General features: G+C 36.8%; 1 protein-coding gene across 3 annotated transcripts in view; it reads left to right on the forward strand.

Moving 5' to 3' along the window:
• The window catches only part of LOC132021379 (charged multivesicular body protein 3), a 98,470-nt gene that overhangs the window by 5,813 nt on the left and 71,058 nt on the right, over positions 1 to 21,599 (forward strand). Inside the window, exons 3-4 of one of the 3 annotated variants that reach the window (XM_059405651.1) lie at positions 6,450 to 6,565; positions 12,602 to 20,154. The exons of 1 other annotated variant lie outside the window; for it this stretch is intronic. In XM_059405651.1, coding sequence (XP_059261634.1) covers positions 6,450 to 6,565; positions 12,602 to 14,177 — 1,692 coding nt within the window. In that variant the 3' untranslated portion in view covers positions 14,178 to 20,154. Of the gene's footprint in view, positions 1 to 6,449; positions 6,566 to 12,601; positions 20,155 to 21,599 lie in introns of those variants that run through there. One more of the 3 variants, XM_059405653.1, reaches the window with a different exon arrangement.

The following is a 21,599-nucleotide window of genomic DNA, read 5'->3' on the forward strand; positions in this document are numbered from 1 at the left end:
ATCAAGTTAGTGGAAAATACTAAAAAGAAGAATAAGGAGATAGAGAGTCGCAAAAAAATTCTGATAAAGGGACACCTGAGTGAAATGTAGAACAAATAATGAATGATAGTGAATGTTAGCATTATAAATTCTAATCACTAAATTGTTTTCCTCTAAAATATTTTTTAAGCCTCACAAGGTATTAGTAGTTGAAAAATGACTCTTAAGGAAAATGGAATATATTTATGTGGTTTTCCATGTGTTAATGATAGTAGGACATACATTTAATTTTTCTAATGACATTCAGTGTTTGCACTGACCACCAGTGTCTGGCTTGTGTCCCTTGGGGCCAGTCACTTACATCTGTCAGATGCCTGGCTTGGGTTAGAACAATCATCTCTGGCAGGACAACTGAAAGACTGAGATTGAAATCCTGTCTTCTGGCATTCTGAAGTCACCAGCTAAGCTAATTAGCACAAACATTGGTTTTAGCTCTTAAGAGAGGGCTGTTGGTTTTTGTTTTTAAATTGAAAATGTCTGCTAGAAACAAGATAAGTATTCTCTCGGTTGCTTGTCATTCTTTCAGCTCAGGTCATATTTATGATAATTTTAAAAAATTTTCTTAGTGATTTGAATTATTCGTTTCTATTTACTTTAAAAGAACCTGACTAATTTCAGTTTGCTCTGTCATTTTTTAAAAAAATTTTTGGTCATGCATAGATCCTGGCCAGTTCAATCCTCCTTAGATTGCTTTTATTTTAGGTATGCTGTGTAAGAAATATTGAAGCACATCAGAGTTCTTTCCTTTCCTCCCATTTTTCTAATATTATTCCTTACTCCCATGAATTGTGGTTTTCTTTTGTATTTATTGAGAAAAAAATGTATTTTTGCTATATGCTATGTATATTTGTTATATGCTAGATGGCATATAACTGATAATAAACACTTTAGATTTATAAATCATGTCATTGAAAGGATGTCTGGATTTGCTTATTTAGGGAAAATGTAACTTTAATAAATGGGTATATGACTTAGTTATTCTATCACGTGGTCATTTCATTTTTCTGGAGTAGATTAGTAATCTGGGTTGATTATAGATTATAGATTGGTAACCTAGGTTGATTATCTTTTTTGGTGACACCACATGTGGAATTGTGATACTACACAAGAAAAATTGAATTTGTATAGTTTATTTAATTCTTTCTATATTTCTTATAATTTGTATCTTATGTGCAATTCATGCTTTTATTTTCTGCATGATACATGTTAATGGCCTTTTTATTTTTCTCTTCTTAATTGTTTTAAGATGTATTCATGCTCATGAATTATCTTTACATTGAACCAGAGTATTAGGATGCTCCTTTTCATGTCAAGGTTTTCCATGTCTGTCCTGTATTCTCTGTAATATGAGATGAAAAGAAAAGAGCTAATTTTAGTTTTCCAGGCAGCAACACATATGGGACATCTTTATCATCAGTATACTATGTAACCCATGGAACAACTGAGTCCTCTTTTTTTCTAACAGTTCTTTGTAACATTCTGAGTTTTCCTACTTTGTTCCTAACCTCAGCTCATATCTCTCCTCAGTTATTTATCACTTAGTGTTGTGAATTCTTTGGTTTTTACCACCACCCAATCTTCTGAGCGCCACAAATTAAAGATAGTTACTTTTTTTTTTTCCTGTTCAAAAAAGGCTTAGAGAGGCAGATGGAATAGTGGTTAGGCTTCTGAAATGGAAAAGTTAGCATGCTCTGTGGGTTTTATGGGTTCATCCTTATCTTAACATTTCTATTTCTCCTTTCTCACCTTGTTCAAAGAAGGACTGTGATATTTGTTCCCTACTGGCTTTATCCCCATCATAAGGAATTTAACGTCACTAGAATTGAAGTAGCAGTGAAAAACATCATGTGATTTAAAGTAAAGCTTTGGGTCAATATTTGCTGAAGTATTATGTTACTATATTTCGTGTTTGGTTAAAAAGAGTTAATAGCTGTCTTAAAACTTGTTTAGCTTTGTTCTAGACAATCGTCTTTTCCATGGAGAGTCTAACCTATTAATAAATAAATAAAAGTAAATAAGTGTCTTTCTTGACACTACCCTAAAGGTAAAATACATGGTAAGCCATTTTATCATTTATTTTATACTAGTGAAAAACTTTTACTTTTGTTTACTCATAAAGAAAGCTAGTGGGGATACCAAAGAAATAATTAAATGCCATTTAATTTTGTTTCTGTCAATCAATCACTTGTCCTCACTTTTAATGATCTTATATAATTTGCATATATTTATTTAAGTTGGGCTATGATTTTGAAAGTAGAAACTCCCCATTAGTAATGAAATATAGGGGGACACCTGGGTGGATCAAGTGGATCTGCCTTTGACTCAGTTCACAGTCCCACGGTCCTGGAATCAAGTCCTGCATGGGTCGGGAGGTGGTGGGAAACCTTGCTCAGTGGGGAACCTGCTCCTTCCTCTGCCTCCTGCTCCCCACTGCTTGTGCTTTGTCTCTCTCCCTTTCTTTCTTTCTCGGACAAATAAATAAAAAAATCTTTAAAAAAAATAATGAAATACTGACAAATGCAGAAAATATCATAGCCCAGCACTCCTGTTCTATGGAGTTTTGTTATTTAATTTAGCCTAGATTTATATGGCACATGTTCTGATTAGTAATAAAACCCACATCTAAAAATTAGGCAAAAGTATATGGTTTTTTTCTTATACAATTGTAACACCTGTAATACAGGAGGAAGGGAATAGATAAGAACCTGAGGTGCAGTTTTTCTTTGAAGGTTTAACCGGACCACACTAGTTTGACATCAGAGAATATGGGCAGTTAGCATCACACATTATCCAACACAGTTCCATGCGTGGTGTGCTGGAGCCAACTTATACTGCTTCATGAAGGGTGATTGTTAACATCTCTTCCCAGTTCCATGTTCAGAGATAACATGTTGGGAAATTGAAATCACCATATGGTAGTATTTATACCAAGGAAATCAACAAGTAATAGAAATAAGAAGTTCCTTTTTCTTTTGGAGAGCTAGTTATTAAATGTCTACCAGCAAACCATTGGTTTCATTCATCTAACCATGTAACAAATATTTTTTGAAATCTAATGTGAGCCAACTGAACCTTGGGATTAGCACTGAGGGCACAAAGGTGAATAAACTATAGCCTGTGCCTTAAGATAGCTTAGAGTTTGGTTTATTAAAATGTGTAGACCAGTAAAAATCTTAGTATATGATTATCTTTCAGCTGAGTTAGATGGCCCGTGATGGTGCTAACATCTTGATGCTAAAGAACTGTATTAGACTGTGAAGTGGAACCTAGGCAGAAGGAGGGGGGGAAGCAGGCTCTCCGCTGAGCAGTGAGCCCAATGCCAGGCTCAATCCCAGGACCCTGGGACCGTGACCTGAGTCAAAGGCAGCCACTTAACTGACTGACCCACTCAGGCACCCCTGGAAAAAGTGTATTTTTAAATTCATTGAATTGAAAGTCCTCATATCTGACTGGGGTCCAAAACATTAATACACATTGCATAGCAAGGTACTGTTTATGCTAATGTTTGTCCAGAAAATATTCCAGATGATAGGTTGCTAGGGAAGGGACTTATAACACATAACAAAAATTTGGTGGCTTTAGAGAACTTTAGTCAGATATAGAAGAATGAAGTTACTAAGCTGTAAAAAGCTGAAATAATTTAGGTCAGCATACATGTTTAATGAGTACCCAGATGAATTAGACTCTGTATTAATTGCAGGAAATGCAATGGTGAGCAAGTGTAGGGATGCCAGTTAGAGAGGCAGATAACTAGGGAAGAAAGAGGGTAAGATTCCTTCACTTCCAGCTTATGCTACCAACTCTGTTCCAGACTTGGAACTCAGGCTGCACTTTCATCTAGTTTTTTTCTAGTCCTGAAAATATTTCCCACAGAGAACACAACATCTTTCCTGAACTGCCAAGGAATATGTCTCTACTTTTAATAAGACCAGCAATGTGAGTGCCACTCAGAATTGTCATGCATACTTTTTGGACATGAGCTGTAAGTTGGGAACTCTTACTGGTGTGACACAGTAGTAATAGGCCTAGAGTATTTGTTAGTGCCATGTGACTCAGCCAGGTGGGTTATTTTGTGAAAATATTAAATTTTTTAATGGTGTGGTAATCTAATTCAACTTCTGTAAAATTTAATTTATGCCAAGCCATAAGTTGAATAATAGAACTATATAGGACATTGAACAGAGCAATTTCTAATTGCATAAATAGAACTTCAGAGTTAAATAAAATGCTTTCATGCAATGAATGCCTACAGGAGTTTTCATTTTTGTGTGGCCCTCTGTGTTAGGGATGATTAAACTCTTCAAAAGCAGGTGTGGGTACAGCTTGCTGAATAAATAAGGCCCTGGGGTTACACATTGTCATGCACCTGTCAGATGTTCCTACCTCTGATCACAAACTTGTGTTGTCTATGCTGTAACCAGCAGTGCCTGCCAATGTCCCCCTCTCATTCCTACTTCCTTTCCTAGAATTGAGCTCTTTTAAGTCTGAAAGATACTTGTACAGTGGACAGGATATTCACTGAAAGATGCCCCTAGATATAGGGCCATAACTTACATTGATTAGAACAACCTCTTAATTAACCCCTTGGTGCAATGTCATTATAAACACTGACCTGAAATGTTTGGGTCATTTGCAGCCTTGATCAGGAAATGGGAGTGAAAAGAAGTTCTTTAAGAGTTATTTTAAAAAGTAGGGAGTAGAGTGGTATATGATTGCGTGGAGACTTCTTAAACCTTCTTAGTAAACTGAAAAATAAGTTTGAGATTTCTTTGATTACTTGTTGGAAAGAAGAACTACCATATTGACTCTTGAATAGTGGTGGGGGGAAGGAAAAGAAATGCCTGCCCTGCTTTTTCTCCTGATTATTCAGATAAAATGTATCCAAACCTTTTGGACCATGGAAAAATGAAAACTAGGGACTTAGTGGGTAACGTAACTGGCATGAACCTCCTCAGAAAGAGCTTTCATGTCCTCAGATTACCTTCTTTCTGCTTACCTCCACCATCTGAGCATTTGAATAAATAATTCATGTCTCCCTCAACAAGACCTCTATTTTTACTAAAAAGCACATTATAACCATTTGTTTAATGCTCTAAATTTGCGTATATGTTTGTGTATTTATGAAGCATCAGAGTTACTACAAAATGTTATGTATAGCATATAAGTCTCTATAGATGTGGGGATGATAGCAATGGTGTAGGGCAGGGTTAGTGGACATAAAGTGAATTTCAAGTCACTTGTCACCACCACATGCTCTGTCTCTTTCTGCTGCCCTTTGTTAGGCTTCCCAGCAGAGAGGCCACAATGAGGTAGCTGTACCACTCTTGTGTCTCCCAGGGGTATATATTGGCACTCATTTCACTCATGCACCTGGGATTTCATTTCCTGGAGGCATTGTGAACATGAAAACGGCCCTTCCTCCTAGAAAGGGCCCCCGAGTATTGTGTTGTAATTTTGAATTAGATAACATCAGTTACATAGCCTTTGTAAAAATAAACTTGGCCTATATACCCTAGGTTTAAAATAAATCAAACAGATGGTTTTGTGAAGACTAGAGACATTTTGACTTTCCTTTAAGTTCCTATTCAGTTGTTTTTGTTTTTAACATATAATTTTGTTTTTTACTGGTGTGTCTGTTGAAGTCCTGCCTTCATTCAAAGCAGAAAGATTAGGGAATAAAAGGAAAAGGTGTTAACGATTAGAAAGTCTAAAAAGCCATGACTCATTTTGGAGGTTAACTTATTAGAGTTTTTTTCTTTTTCCTTCTTTTCTTTTTTTAAAATATCTTTGACTTCTCCCAGTCTTACTTGTGTTTGAAGGCTATTTGCAAATTTGAAGGAGAAGTTCAAGAGTGTAGAATTCATTACAGCAATTTTTTTTATATGTTTGAACCTTTTCATCATTGTTAAGAAAAAGCTGTAGAAGTAATAGTATTGGTTTAGTTAAAGCATAGTTTAATAGAAAACATATGTTTGACTCTCGGATCCTTAATATTTTTAAAAAATGAAATTTGAACTCATTGAACCCACATATGATAATTTCTAGTAAGCTCTATTTGGATTATTGTTTAAAATTTTTGGAGCCGAGAAATGCCTCCAAAGGCCATTTACTTCCTGTGTAACTTATTTCTAGAGAATAGACCTACAGGGTGAAGAATGTGGCTAGCTTTTTAATATGGTTTTGATTCCCCCTCTATGTAACTGCCACAGAGTGTGGAAGTTTAATGCACTGTATTCAGTGTTTTAAGCCTTTTCAGCTGGACAGTAGTTCTTTCTACAAGAATTGCTGTGATGATGTAATTGGGAACAGAATCTTTTTGCAAAAGATAAAAGTGTATTGTAGATAGTAAGTGGTTAGTTCGATTTCATTTTAGGTAATTAAAGTTTCTGTTTTTCTTTCTGGGCAAACAGGTCATAGCAAATGACAGAAGTCCCTTGGTTGGTAAAATCCACTGGGAGAAAATGGTGAAAAAGGTGTCAAGATTTGGAATACGAACAGGCACTTTTAATTGTTCCAGTGACCCCAGGTGAGTTGATTAAGCATTTCTTAGAATTTGAGTTCTGACCAGAATTGTCTTAACTAATGAAGACAATGATATGAGAAGTCTATTTGAACTAAAAGCTAACTATAATGTTTAGCACACTGTTAGTTATACAGGTGCTTGATTAATAGTTTTTGATAAACTGGCAGCTATTTACTTTCTTTCTGAGATGACTTTATCACATTCTTCTATATTCTTTCTAGTGGGGGTGACTCAAGACTATGTCTTCAGTCCTTCTAGTTTCACTTTTCTTCCCCAAAAGACTTCAGCTCATTTATAGCTTTGTACTGATTGAAATCTTTTGTCATAATTCTAACCTCTGCTTTGCATGAGGATGCTCATTTCCATCTGCCCTACTCCTAGATGTGTCCTTCTCCCTAAACTGTCCAAATTCAGATTCATCCTTTTTTTCTTTCATCAGGCATGTACCCTTTCTACCTTTCCTTTTTCTGTTCTTTACTGTTGTGTTTTGTTTTGTTTTGTTTTCCCATTTTCTCAGACAAGAATCCTTGCAGGCATTTCTCTTTTTTCTTTTGTCATCATCTACAATATTTTATCTGTTGTGTTATTTCTTGTTTCATTATTAAATTATTTCTTTGAAATGCTTTTTTATTTGGGGGCACCTGGGTGGCTCAGTGGGTTAAAGCCTCTGCCTTCAGCTCGGGTCATGATCCCAGGGTCCTGGGATCGAGCTCTGCTCAGCGGGGAGCCTGTTTCCTCCTCTCTCTCTCTCTCTGCCTGCTGCTCTGTCTACTTGTGATCTCTGTCTGTCAAATAAATAAATGAAGGAAATCTTAAAAAAAATTTTTTTTAAGAAATGATTTTTATGGGCGCCTGGTTGGCTCAGTGGGTTAGGCCACTGCCTTCGGCTCAGGTCATGATCTCAGGGTCCTGGGATCGAGTCCCGCATCGGGCTCTCTGCTCAGCAGGGAGCCTGCTTCCCTCTCAGTCTGCCTGCCTCTCTGCCTGCTTGTGATCTCTGTCAAATAAATAAATAAAATCTTTAAAAAAAAAAAAAAAGAAATGCTTTTTATTTCAACTTATAGTGCCATCAAGTTTTAACTTTTACATATATTCATTCATTTAATTACTCTTTCAGTAAATATTTAATAAAAGATTAGCATGTACAGCATGTTCTGTTTAGTTCTGAGGATAGGACATATGATGTGTATGTAGAAAACCCCACAACATTGGATAGTTTCTAATGTAAGTAATAGATCTGATTCATCTGTGTCCCTTATATGTGGCCCCAGTGAGAAGCCCATTAGCTGTAGAAAACCCTTCAATACTACTGTATTATACTACTCAGATTTTCCTTTCTTCTTTAAATCCATGTTTGCTTCATTTTACCTCAAGATTGTTTTTGCTTACTGGTATTATAGGGTGTGATCCACACCCTAAGGTGTAGAGTCCCTAGAGAACTGGAGATAAGAAAGAAAGTTCTTGTATCTCCTAATTCACAGTCTCCTCATCTACCCACAAAATTTGCATTCTCATCTTCACCACAGAATCTTGATCATATCTAATGCCTTTTGTTGAAATGTCCAGAACAGCCCTAGTGTTAATGTTCTGATGAAAAGGAAATTGTTGTTACTTTTGTCCTTTATTTATCAAAGACAGTTGCATTTGGTCTGATCTCATCATTCCCAAATAGTCTCTGAGTGAAAGATCTTTCTCCCCCGTACTAGTGATTGCTATACCAGAACAAATTAAAATACCAATATTTTGATTTTTTTTTTTCAGGTAATCCCAAAAGTCACAATTGTTTTTTTAACATTTTATTTATTTATTTGACAGGGATCACAAGTAGGCAGAGAGGCAGGCAGAGAAGGAGGAAAAAGCAGGCTCCCTGCGGAGCAGAGAGCCTGACGTGGGGCTGGGATCATGACCTGAGCCAAAGGCAGAGGCTTTAACCCACTGAACCACCAGGTGCTCCCAGTATCACTGTTTTTCAAAAAATATTCAGAATTGATTGTAAAAAATCCATGAGCTAATTCATACATTTCAACACTGTAACTTATAGATTAGAAAATATAAAGGTTAAACACATAGTCTAATATAAATTGTTATATAACTTTAAGAATTCAAAAATAAACTAAGCACAACAGAAAATTATAATCTATTAATATGAAAAACTGAAGGAAACAGTAGTATTTTACTTTTTTTGGTGTAATCTTATAAAGCAGAATGCATCAGAAGTATCATAATTGAGTCTAACAGATTTTAATGCAACTTTTTCTAGCTTTTCTTTAGAAAAACTCTGAGTCTGTACTAGCTGAAGAATGGTAAAGAGATAGTAAAAGCAACCTCCATATATTTTTCTCTAAATCCTTCATCTTCAAATAATCTCACCTCTTATTTATGATAGAACAGATTATTTTTAAGAAATTTTGCTTTTTTTGTTGATTGCAACTATTTTTTGTTATTAAGACACTTTTTGGGGCACCTGGGTGGCTCAGTCAGTTAAGCGTCTGACTTGTTATTTCCATTCAGGTCATAATCTCATGGGTCATGAGGTCAAGCCCCGTGATGGGCTCTGTGCTCAATGCAGAGTCGGCTTGGAATTCTCTGCCTCTCCCTCTCCTCCTTCCCCTTCCTCTGCTCATGCACGTATGGTTCATCCAAAGGTGAACGTTTTGATGCATAGTTACTCATCAGTTTCTCTCTTTTTTTTTTAAGATTTTTTTTTATTGTTTTGACAGGGAGAGAGATCACAAGTAGGCAGGGGTGGGGGGGGAGCAGGCTCCTTGCTGAGCAGAGAGCCTGATGTGGGACTCGATCCCAGGACCCTGAGATCATGACCTGAACTGAAGGCAGAGGCTTTAACCCACTGAGTCACCCAGGAACCCCTACTCATCAGTTTCAGTATTGTCATATTCATATTTCCTTTTATTGGGAAGGTCTTACAACCAGAGTAACAACTGCTGTTGCCATAAAACCTGTGCTTAGTCAGGATCATTTTTTTTCTCCTTGTGAGGATTTTGGAGATACAGAACAATAAAATAGATATGGAAAAGTGTGTTCAGAATGTCAATGCAGGGGTGCCTGGGTGTCTCAGTCTGTTAAGTGTCTACCTGTTGATCTCAGTTCAGGTCTTGATCTCAGGCCCTGCACTGGGCTCCATGTTGAGCGTGGAGCCTACTTTAAAAAAAAAAAAAAAAAAGGGGAATGTATAACCGGGCAGGGAATAATGTTTTTCAGCAAGTGTTTTAATCATATGTTGAATAATTAAGTCATCATCTTCATTTCAGATTTTTATAGACACCGGGCTCTCTGCTCCACTATTTGTATTGGTTTCTTTACTGGAGTTCCTTCTCTGGGGTGGTCTCAGGGCACCCTCTTCTGATGTGCTGGTCCCGTTGGATAGCAGTACTTTCCTGACCTTGTTAGCTGCCCTGAGAATATTCAGGGCTACCACCTTTGGGCAGCACCTGACTCTGTTGGACAGCAGTTTTAATTTCTTTGTTCACATACTCAACTTACCTCTCATTCTCCAATCAAGCAATATAGCTTACAAGGCTAAAAAAAACCCTCTGTTACATCTATTCTCTTGCTTTTTCTTGAAGAAAGTAGAAAACAAGGTGGGGTATGTCTTTGAGGGGTTGGAGAAATGGGGGATAGTAAAGAGCAGATGGAGAACATTGAAATTGCAGGAGCTGAAAAGCAAGTGGGTCAGAGTGAAAGGGTAGAGGGCCGGTGGAATAAGCAGAGAAGGGAAAGTGAAGGGGAGATGGGAGAGCAGGCCTGCAACGTCAGTGAGGCCACTGACCTCATCTGAAGAAACCACATTGCCTAAACAGAAACACGAAGGTTTCTTTTTAAGTACTGAATGTCACACAAGAAACTGGAGTAACAAACTAACCATGTTTTCTATCATTTTTAGTCTTCAAATTCTCTAAGAGATCTCAAAAGGCTTACTTGAAGAACTAGAGGTTATTTTTATGGTATTATCAATCAGGGTGACCTTAAAGCCGTCACCCAACTGTGAACTGAAAAGAAAGCATGTGATACATTTTTTTTTTTACATGAAGAAATGTATGCACTAAGACCTTCTTTGCCTATTTTATAGAGTAAGGTTTCCTGTCAGAAAATTGGCGTTTAATTTATGGCACAACTCAGTAGCCAATATTCTCTGAGGTAGTTATAGAAAGATTAAAAAGAATGACCATGAGTAGAAATGTGTCATCACAAGTGTCATATGAAATTTAAAAATTAAAGCTACTTAAAAATATTTAAGATGTAAATAAGGCAATTATCTATTTGACTTATTGCTTCTCGGGGTGGAGGGTAAAAATAGAATTCATGTCAATGAATTATTACTTTGCATTTTACAAATACAGGGTTAAGGGATACAGGATATTTTCTTTGTAGGAATTCATAATTCTAGAACCATTTCACTTAAAGCAGTATTGATATTAGTGAAATCTATACTGTTAAGGAAGTGAATCAACTCAACAAGAAGCTGAAGCAGGCTCCCCGCTGAGCAGAGAGCCCAATGTGGGGCTCCATTCCAGGACCCTGAGATCATGACCTGAGCCGAAGGCAGAGGCTTAACCCACTGAGCCACCTAGGCGTCCTGATTTTATGATTTTTCTATCAATATTTTAAATAGCAAAATAAGAGGTTAAATATTCATTACTATCCATTTACAAATCTGTAATGAAAAAAATTGTACCTGCATGGTAGATTTTCTTTTTTCCAATTTTATTGAGTTAAATTTACATATCATAAAACTTCACATGGTAGGTTTTTGGGAAAAAAATACATTTTTTTAAAAAATGGGAAATGCTGCACCTACAATCTCTCCACTGTCCTACAACAACTGATTTGGTTTTTCAGTATTTCCTTTTATTTCTCATCCAGTTTTTTAGGGGGAAGGTGATGTCACAAATTATATAGCAAGAACTTGTCCATTTCCAAAAGGATTGGAGTCATGACCACACTGGTTAAATCTAAACAAATGGGGGTGCCTGGGTGGCTCAGTCAGTTAAGCATCTGCCTTTAGCTCAGGGTGTGATCCTGGGGTACTGGGATTGAACCCCGCATCAGGCTCCCTGCTCAGCAGAGAGCCTACTTCTCCCTCTGTCCCTCACCCAACTCATCGTCTCTCTTGTTCTCACTCTCTCTCTCAAGTAAAAAAAAAAATCTTTAAAAAAAAAAAAGATTTAATTTTAGGTAAATTCTTCTATACTTACTCATCCTCTAACTGAATCTCTTCTTAATCTGAAAACTTACTTTGTTTCATCTGCATTAAATACTCCTCTTCATAATCTTCATTAAAGGGATGAAAGAGTACAAGAAAGTATGGGACTTGCTCCTTCTTAGGTGAGCTTTTATATGAATTGCTTTTTACCATGCCCATGTGTGTCAGGTATCATGTGGGTGCTTGGGTTAATAAGTGGGTAGAGCTTGGCTCCTACCCTCAAGGAGCTTGCATTCAAGTCAGGGACTTGGCATGTAGGATAATCTATTCTCTCTTCTTTGCCCATCTGAATCTAACCACCTTCAAGACCTCATTCAGTTCCCAAACCTTTCATGACATCTTCACCAGCTCAAACTCTCAGTGATATTCCTTTTTTTAACCTTTTTTTTTTTAACCTTATTTAGTAATTGAATATATACGGTTTTATATTTCTGTTTTGTTTCCTTATTGGGATTTTAAATTCCTTATGAACAAGAATTATTTTCCTATTTTTTTGATCTTATAAGCACATAATGAAGTAGTAGGCACATAAAAAATGCTGAAGTATTTACTGATTTCCTTGACTAAAGCCTTTTCTTAAAAAAAAAAAAAATAACAGATATGAAACAAAACTACAAAAAGAGAGCTTGCTTTTGTTCTTGTATGACTGCCAGGTATTGGTACTGCTTTGATTATTTGGACGTTATTTGGTTTTGGGGAGAGAGTATCTTTCAGTGCCAAAGAAGTTCATTAGGGGAAAACAAATTGTGCGACAGTGAAGATGAGCAAGCTAGCTCATCCATGAGCCTACCTTTCACTTAAAGTTTACTCTCTTACAGATACTGCAGGAGAAGAGGCTGGGTACGATCCACACTCATTATGTCTGTCCCACAAACAAGCACTTCTAAGGGGAAAGTCATGCTTAAAGAATATAGTGGACGCAAAATTGAAGTAGAGCACATTTTTAAGTGGATAACTGCTCACGCAGCATCTCGGATCAAAACCATTTATAATGCTGAACATTTGAAAGAAGAATGGAATAAAAGTGATCAGTATTGGGTAAAAATATACCTATTTGCAAACCTTGACCAACCCCCAGCTTTCTTCTCTGCACTAAGTATAAAGTTTACTGGAAGAGTTGAGTTTATTTTTGTTAATGTGGAAAATTGGGACAATAAGAGTTACATGACAGATATTGGTGTATATAACATGCCGTCATACATTCTTAGAACTCCTGAAGGAATTTACAGATACGGAAACCACACAGGTGAATTTATATCCCTTCAGGCCATGGATTCATTTTTGCGCTCATTGCAACCTGAAGTAAATGATCTGTTTGTTTTGAGCTTGGTTCTAGTTAATCTTATGGCTTGGATGGACTTATTTATCACACAAGGAGCAACCATAAAGCGATTTGTGGTTCTTATAAGCACTTTAGGGACATATAATTCTCTATTAATTATTTCCTGGCTACCTGTGTTGGGCTTTTTACAGCTCCCTTACCTAGATAGCTTTTATGAATATAGCTTAAAATTGTTGCGATATTCCAATACAACCACACTGGCTTCATGGGTGAGGGCAGACTGGATGTTCTATTCTTCACACCCAGCCCTGTTTCTCAGTACGTACCTTGGACATGGTTTACTAATCGATTACTTTGAGAAGAAGAGACGGCGCAACAACAACAATGATGAAGTCAATGCCAATAACTTAGAATGGTTATCAAGTCTGTGGGACTGGTACACCAGCTACCTCTTCCACCCAATTGCTTCTTTTCAGAACTTTCCTGTAGAATCTGATTGGGACGAAGACCCTGACTTATTCTTGGAGCGCTTAGCTTTCCCTGACCTTTGGCTTCACCCTCTGATACCAACTGATTACATAAAAAATTTGCCAATGTGGCGATTTAAATGTCTTGGAGTCCAGTCTGAAGAGGAAATGTCGGAGGGTTCTCAAGATATTGAAAATGACTCAGATAGCGAGAGCACAGACACTTTTAGCAGTGAAAAGGAAGTATTTGAAGATAAGCAAAGCATAGTTCACAATTCTCCAGGAAGAGCAAGTCACTGTGATGCTGAGGCTTGTTCATGTGCCAATAAATATTGTCAGACCAGCCCGTATGAAAGGAAGGGGAGGTCATATGGATCATATAATACTAATGAAGATATGGAACCTGATTGGTTAACTTGGCCTGCTGATATGCTGCACTGTACTGAATGTGTTGTTTGCCTAGAGAATTTTGAAGATGGATGTTTGCTAATGGGGTTGCCTTGTGGTCATGTGTTCCATCAGAATTGCATTGTGATGTGGTTGGCTGGAGGCCGACACTGTTGCCCTGTTTGCCGGTGGCCTTCTTATAAAAAAAAGCAGCCATATGCACAACACCAGCCCTTGTCAAATGATGTCCCATCTTAACTATGTGCAATTTGTCCTTTATAAGCTTTGAGTATCTTACAGCTTGCCTTTTTAATGTTAGTCACAATGTTTTTGTGGTTTGAAGTTTAGTTTAATGTTAGTGCAGTGACAGGAAATACACATTATGCTAATGTTGATGACAATTACTTGGTTGCCTTGTGTGTCAATTGAATGCATACTTAATTGTAAAAATTTTTATTTACAACATTGGAAATTCAGAAGTTAATGTTTTTTGTAAGCACAAAAGAAGTATGATAGAAATTTATCCTAGCAAGACTTTACAAGGTAGGATCAAATTCTAATGGAATTGAGGCAGTTTCTTATCCTAAATGTTTCCTCCCTTTTTACAATCTCTGTCCAGCACCTCTTGGTTAAATAATGTATGCTCTGAGACATGAAATTAAAACAGACCTATGAAATAAATTATTTTAAAACCAGAAGATTACAGCTTTTCCAATGTTAAATTGTTTTGATGAGGTGGCTGAATGCTATAGGTGTTTTGCTAGTTTGTTAATTTTACAGGTAAGTCAGACATGATCCTTGACTCATGAGGAAAAACAAAAAGATGAATTATGTTGCCAATACTAGCCAGAGGTGGCATTAATCAGCCTCTTAGCTTGGTTAGCTTTGATGGAAAAGAATTTCATGGTGGCTCTTTCTTTTTTTTTTCTTTTTTTTTTTTTTTTTAAGTATTAAGTCATTTATGAGTAGTATATTCATCTAAGTTAAATCAACTATAGCATATTAGCCACACATTGATTACTTACATTTGTCCTGACTTTGATTTTTAAAAATTATAAAACTACAGAAAAATTGGAAACCATACAATGAGCATCCATTTTTCTAATTCACAAAGTGTATTTTGTTATTTTTGCTTTATCTTCTCTATGTGTGTATTTATCTTTTTTCTTTCTTTTCTCTGAATGTTTTTTGTTTGTTTATTGCTGATCCCTTTGAAAATAAATGTTAGTCATCTTAGTACTGCCTTACCACTGAATATATCACCATGTGTCTCCTAAGAATAAGAATTTTTTACCTAACCACTGTACCATCATCATACCCAAGATATTTATTAACATTGACTCAGTAATACTTAATATATAATCCCTACTTCCCACTTGCTCCCAAAATATCCTTTATATCTTTATATGCTTTTGTTTTATTTTTGTTGTGAACCTCACATAAGGTTCATGAATTGGGTTGGTCTTCCTTTCATGTTCTCTCTAGAGCAGTTCCTTGCATGTTTTTTTTTTTTTTTTTTAGTAGTCTTCCCTGATAAATTTTTGAAGAGTAAAAGCTAGTTGGCTTATAAAATGTTCTACATTCTGGATTTGTCTGTTTCCTCATGATTAGATTTAAATTAAACAATATTGCCTGGGTGATATGTACCTCCCATTTGTATGTCATCAGTAGACACTTTGTATTAGTTCATCCCATTACTGGTGAAGCTAAATTTGGTTAAAGTAATATCTATCCATTGTAAGATACTTTTTCACTTAAGAGGGAACCTGTGAGGCCATGTGAATATCCAGTTTTTTTAAAAAAAATTAATTCCAGTGTAGTTAACGTTTAGTGTTATGTTAGTAACCCAAAGTTTTTAACATCCACTGATGATTAGTCTAAATCGGGTATTAAATAGGAGTTGTATCATGGGGATTTTCTTTTCTTTTTTTTTTTTTTTAAGATTGGTTGATTTATTTTAGAGTGAGCGAGAGTGGGGGCGATGAGGTGGGATTAGGAGGGGCAGAAGGAGAGAGAGAATCTCAAGCAGACTCCCCGCTAAGCATGGAATCTGACTCAGGGCTCAGTCCCACGACCTTGAGATCATGAGCTGAAATCTAGAGTCAGATACTCAACTGACTGAGCCAGCCAGTTACCCCATAACATGGGGATTTTCTTTTCTTTTCTTTTCTTTTTTAAGATTTTATTTTTTTGACAGAGATTACAAGTAGGGGGAGAGGCAGACAGGAGGAAGCAGGCTCCCTGCTCAGAGAGTGAGCCCGATGTGGGGCTTGATCCCAGGACCCTGAGATCATGACCTGAGCCAAAGGCAGAGAGGCCTTAACCCACTGAGCCACCCAGGTGCCCCAACATGGGTATTTTGTAATTGCATCCTTTATTCTACATTTTTTAGGTGGCATTTGTGTGTGTGTATATGTATGAAAAACAGCTATTTTTCCATTTTTCTTTCTCACATACTTTGAATATTACTGGACTTACTTTCTTTTTACAGTCAGTGTGTAAATATTCATTATTCTTTTCTGTTTCCAAATCATCCCAAATCTGGTAAGTGGGAACTCCTCTAGGCCACTCTTCTGTGCTATTGATATATCCCTTTTAATCTTGAAGCACTTGCTTGCTTTTTGACCAAAGGTGTTCCAGGCTCATTTTGTATTTTCCCCGGCCCAGTGCTGAGATCGGGTCTGAGTTTCATGGTGCACTTTTAAAATCTTTTCTTGACTGTCCTCCAAAATGGTAAGAAAATATAATTTTCTTATTCTGAATTACTGCTGGCTTATTAGCAGAAACTCTTTTTTCTCCTTCGTGGTAGACTGAAGCTAATTTTCATATGTTAATGACAATATTAAGGACCAGCTATTACTTAATGTTTGGGAGTTCTTTTTTTTTTTATTTTATTTTTTAAAATATTTATTTATTTGACAGAAAGAGATCACAACTAGGCAGAGAGGCAGGCAGAGAGAGGGGGAAGCAGGATCTCTGATGAGCAGAGAGCCCGATGCGGGGCTCTATCCCAGGACCCTGAGATCATGACCTGAGCCGAAGCAGAGGCTTAACCCACTGAGCCACCCAGGTGCCTCTGAGAGCTCTTTTTAAATAAAAATGCAAACATAGCTCCTTGTGCTTTTAATTTTCCTTTTGAAAAAAAGGTAATCACGTTATTGTAAATGTTAGTGTTTCTTAGAGTTCTGCCATTGGTCCACTGTTCTTTCTTGTTTACTGTGGATATCCCCAGTTTACATGTCCAGACAAAGGCCCCTCCTCAGACCTCCAGTTTTATATTCAGCCATCTGCTGAACAGCCTCTCCTGGATGCTTTTCAGTACTTAGTAAAACAACTTTTCATTGTCTCTCCTACCCCCGGTCCTCTTAGGGTCCTGATTTCAGTTAGTGGGTCATAGACCTATAATATTGTCCCATTATGAGATGTACACAAAAGCATAGACATTTTAAAAAACAATTAAAATTTCTTTAGCTTCCTAGGGCACATCATACTTTGGAGACTACTACCCTAGAAGATAAACCAATCTCCTTAAAATCAGCTTTTAAGGCCCTTCATGATCTTCCTGCCTGACTTCTTAGAGACATTACCACACTCTGGGCTGTTTATCTCTCCAGGTCCATGCTCTAGCTTTTCTCAGCTTGCTGCTTTGTTCTGAACCTCTGCCTAATGTTCTCCACCCCTTCTCTGGTTTGTCTGGCTAGATCCCACTTTTTTTTTTTGTTTAAAGATTTATTTATTTATTTGGCAGACAGAGATGACAAGTAGGCAGAGAGGCAAACAGAAAGAGGAGGAAGCAGGCTCCCTGCTGAGCACAGAGCCCAATGCGGGGCTCGATCCCAGGACCCTGGGATCATGACCTGAGCCAAAAGCAGAGGCTTTAACCCACTGAGCCACCCAGGCGCCCCATGGCTAGATCCCACTTTATCCAGACACCCTCCTACCCATCTTCCTCCCCACCCCCACCCCAGGCATATAAAGAGATAAAGATGTCTTTACACTGAAAGCTCAGCCAGCTGTCCTCTTACTCAAGTGATCAAACTTAGTATCACCAGCAGTGGAGCAGATTGATATGTGCCCTTCTTCTAATCTCAGTGATATTTGCCCTTTCTTGATATGTGCCCTTACATCCCACTGATACCTTGCACACATCTGTCATACTTAACTGCATTGTGTTGAAACTATGCATGTGCCTCTTTTGGGTGAACTACTTTAAGGTAGCACCTGTGCACTATTCATCTAAATATCAACAGGGCAGGGCATAAAATAAACATACATTTAGAATGTTAGACATACAGTAAAAACAATACAATGAAGTTGAGGAGGAAATAATTGCCAGAAGATCAGATCTCCAGGGAAGCTTAACTCTTCCCTTAATTGTTAAGCATAGCCAATAGTGCTTTATGTCAGATTTTCCTGGAGGCAGTGAATTGAAGGAAATAGTCAAGGTTGACTCTACACTTGAACTATGTTTAAAAAGAAAGTTTGAATTCATAGAGCTACCTATTGAATTTAAAGAACTAAATTTTCCAAGTATGTGGGCTTTGTGGTTACTGAATTCTGGTTAACTGTATAGTAGGATATATGATTGTGTTCTGTTCAGAAGTTTTTCTACAGTCTTCTTTCATGTTTTTGTGTAAGTCTGCTTTAAGGATAAGAGATCCTTGAGGGCAGGAGTAATGCTATAATCTACTGTTATAGCCTTAACATGTCAGACCCAGAGTTGATATTCAGTAGGTAATTACTGGCTTGAATTTTAAAAATCTATTTTAATTTTGCCCTTTGCCAAACTTTTTATCACCCATCTAGTGTAGGTAGAAAAGATAAATTATATTTTTATTAGTACTGACAAAGACATCAGTATTTATGGCCTGCTCCAAGACAAAAAAAACTTGAGGTTTTTCTTTTTTTAAATTTTTGTAGTCCCGTACTTCTTTTCGTCTCTAGAATATTTGGGAACCTGAAGATTATTTATGTGCTCTTTCTTCTTGCTCCCACATTTTTCCCCTTGGCCATTTTATTGTTACTTTAAAAACTATCCAAGGGACAAAAGGTAGCAGAGGTGAAGTGTTGGGTCCTTTTTGCTTCTGGATTTGGTTAAAATTTAGAGAAGAGTGCCTGGGTGGCTCATTTGTTAAGCGTCTGCCTTGGATTATGTCATGATCCCAAGGTCCTGAGATTGAGTCCTACTTCGGGATTCTTGCTCAGTGGGGAGCCTGCTCCTTCCTCTCCCACTCCCCTTGCTTGTGTTCCCTCTCTCACTGTGTCTCTTTCTGTCAAATAAATAAAATCTTTAAAAATAAAATTTAAGAAGAAAGAATGGAAATTTCATTGTTAAAATGACATTTTGAATCATCTGTGTTTTAATCATTCTATTCTGGTTCTTGTTGCCAAAATTTATTGATTAATGATCAGTTTAGACAATCTCTTTGCTTAATTTTTTGTGCCATCTTCTCAGCCAAAGTTTTTTTTTTTCAGCCAAAGTTTTTATTGATCTGTATATAATAGATCATTTTACTTAATAATATCCATGTGCAACAGGTAGATGAGAAGGAATCCCCACTAAATAGGTGGTCGAAATTCAGAACAACCAAGATAGTTAAAGATGTGACTAGGACACAGCTTCCAAATCTGAATGTCTTCAGGGCCCAGTGAAACAGTTTGAGAAGGAGTGATGGGGGCAACAGTGTGTGTGTGTTTTAAGAGATGACATCAGCCAGTCAAAGCTGTGGTGGCTTCTTTAAAACCTCTGGATAAGATTCTATCTTGTTCAAGGCTCTTTCTACGATTGTTTCACTTAGAAATAAGTGCATCTGTGGAAAAGACAATAGGAAAAGTCTTTTGTCAAATTTACATTATCCTTTAAGCTGATGCTAAATTGTATACTTGTTATTTACTGTCAAGTTCTCTTAGTTTATGTGATGATGGACTAAAAGGTGCTTTGTATTATATGCTAAACAAATAGGGCTTGAATATTCTCATATACAGTCTGTTTTAAAACACACTCTTAGAATTGACAATACCTAACTGGATTTATAACATATTTATCTAATAACAAAAATAAGCTTAAAAGTACAGAGGCACCCAAACAGATGTCAAAGGTCAGGTACTATCTGTTTTCTTTTTTTGTTTGTTTTTTAGTTTATTTTTCTAACTTTATTGAGATAAAACTGACATATAACATTGTGTAAGTTTAAGATGTACAACATGTTGACTTAATAAATATATTACAGTTTAATGGCCATGGTATCATTAGCTAATGCCTCCATCACATCACATAATTATTTCTAGTAACTTTTAAGATCCACTCTCTTAGCAACTTCCAAGTGAATAAGTACAATATTTTTAACTATAATCACAATGCTGTGCGTTAGAGCCCCCAAACTTACAAATCTACTAACTGGAATGTGTACTCTTTTTTTTTAAGTACTCTTTTTTTTTTTTTTAAGATTTTATTTAATTATTTGACAGAGAAAGAGAGAACACAAGCAAGGGGAGTGGCAGGCAGAGGGAGAAGCAGACTCCCTGTGGAGCAAGGAGCCTGATGTGGGGCTGGATTGTAGGACCCTGGGATCATGACCTGAGCCAAAGGCAGATGCTTAAGCAACTGAGCCACCCAGGTGCCCCAGTCTGTACTCTTTGATAAGCATCTCCCCATTTCCCCCACCCTCCAGTCCCTGATAACCACCATTCTACTTTCTGTTTCTGAGTTTGGCCTTTTTGTTCTTTTTTGGGGGTTTTTTTCCCCCTTTTTTGTAAATTCCACATGTAAGTGATATTGTATAGTTTTTGTTTTTGTCTGACTTATTTCATTTAGCATAATGCCTTCAAGAACCATCTATGTTGTCACTAATGGCAAGATTTCCTTGTTTCTTGTAGTTGAATAATATTCCATTAAATATATATCTGGTATATACAATGTAGAGGTACAAATATGGTGATATATATATACCGTATTTTTAGCCATATACCCATTGATGGACACTTAGTGTTTTCTTAAAGCATCTACTGAATGAATGAAGAGTCACACAGATGCTTACTCAGAATTTATTCTTACTTTACACAGAACTTGAATGAGTTTGGTGATTTAGCTTCCCAATCTATAGAACCGAAGCTACACAGATAGAGATTTTGGAAGGCAGCTATGCTCACCAGTGTACCCCCCAATGCTGACAGATAGAGACTTGGAAGTAGGAGGTGGAGCCTACTAGAGGCAGGGCAGGCAAAGAAATCATAGTTACAATAGTTTGACAGTTAGAGGTTAAAGGTATTAAGAAAAAAAACAAAAAACCCAAAAACAAAACAGTAGTTTGTGGCCAGTAAGTACAGTGTCAGTTTCCTGAATTTCACTATCTCACTGACAATGATTCTGTGTTTGTCCAGAAAAACATTTTATCAGTACCATTTGCAGAAGAAGTCAGGAAAATTCATTTTATTATATTCAAAATAGTTTTAAAACTATTGAATTTTAAAATGCTTTAAAACATTCCAACAAAGTAGAGTTTCTGTTTCCTGAAAAACCCATTTAGGGAGATGTGTGGGACAGTCTCACCAATTATCCATAACATGCCTCCAGTTGTAGAGTAGAAAGATGATGTTCATGTATATTATTTATCTAGTCACTGTCATTACTGTTGGTAAAATTCTATGAGCTCTTCTCATTTGGGAATGTACTTTGAGACC

The sequence above is a fragment of the Mustela nigripes genome, chromosome 7 (assembly GCF_022355385.1).
Source record: "Mustela nigripes isolate SB6536 chromosome 7, MUSNIG.SB6536, whole genome shotgun sequence".
Lineage (NCBI taxonomy): Eukaryota > Metazoa > Chordata > Mammalia > Carnivora > Mustelidae > Mustela > Mustela nigripes.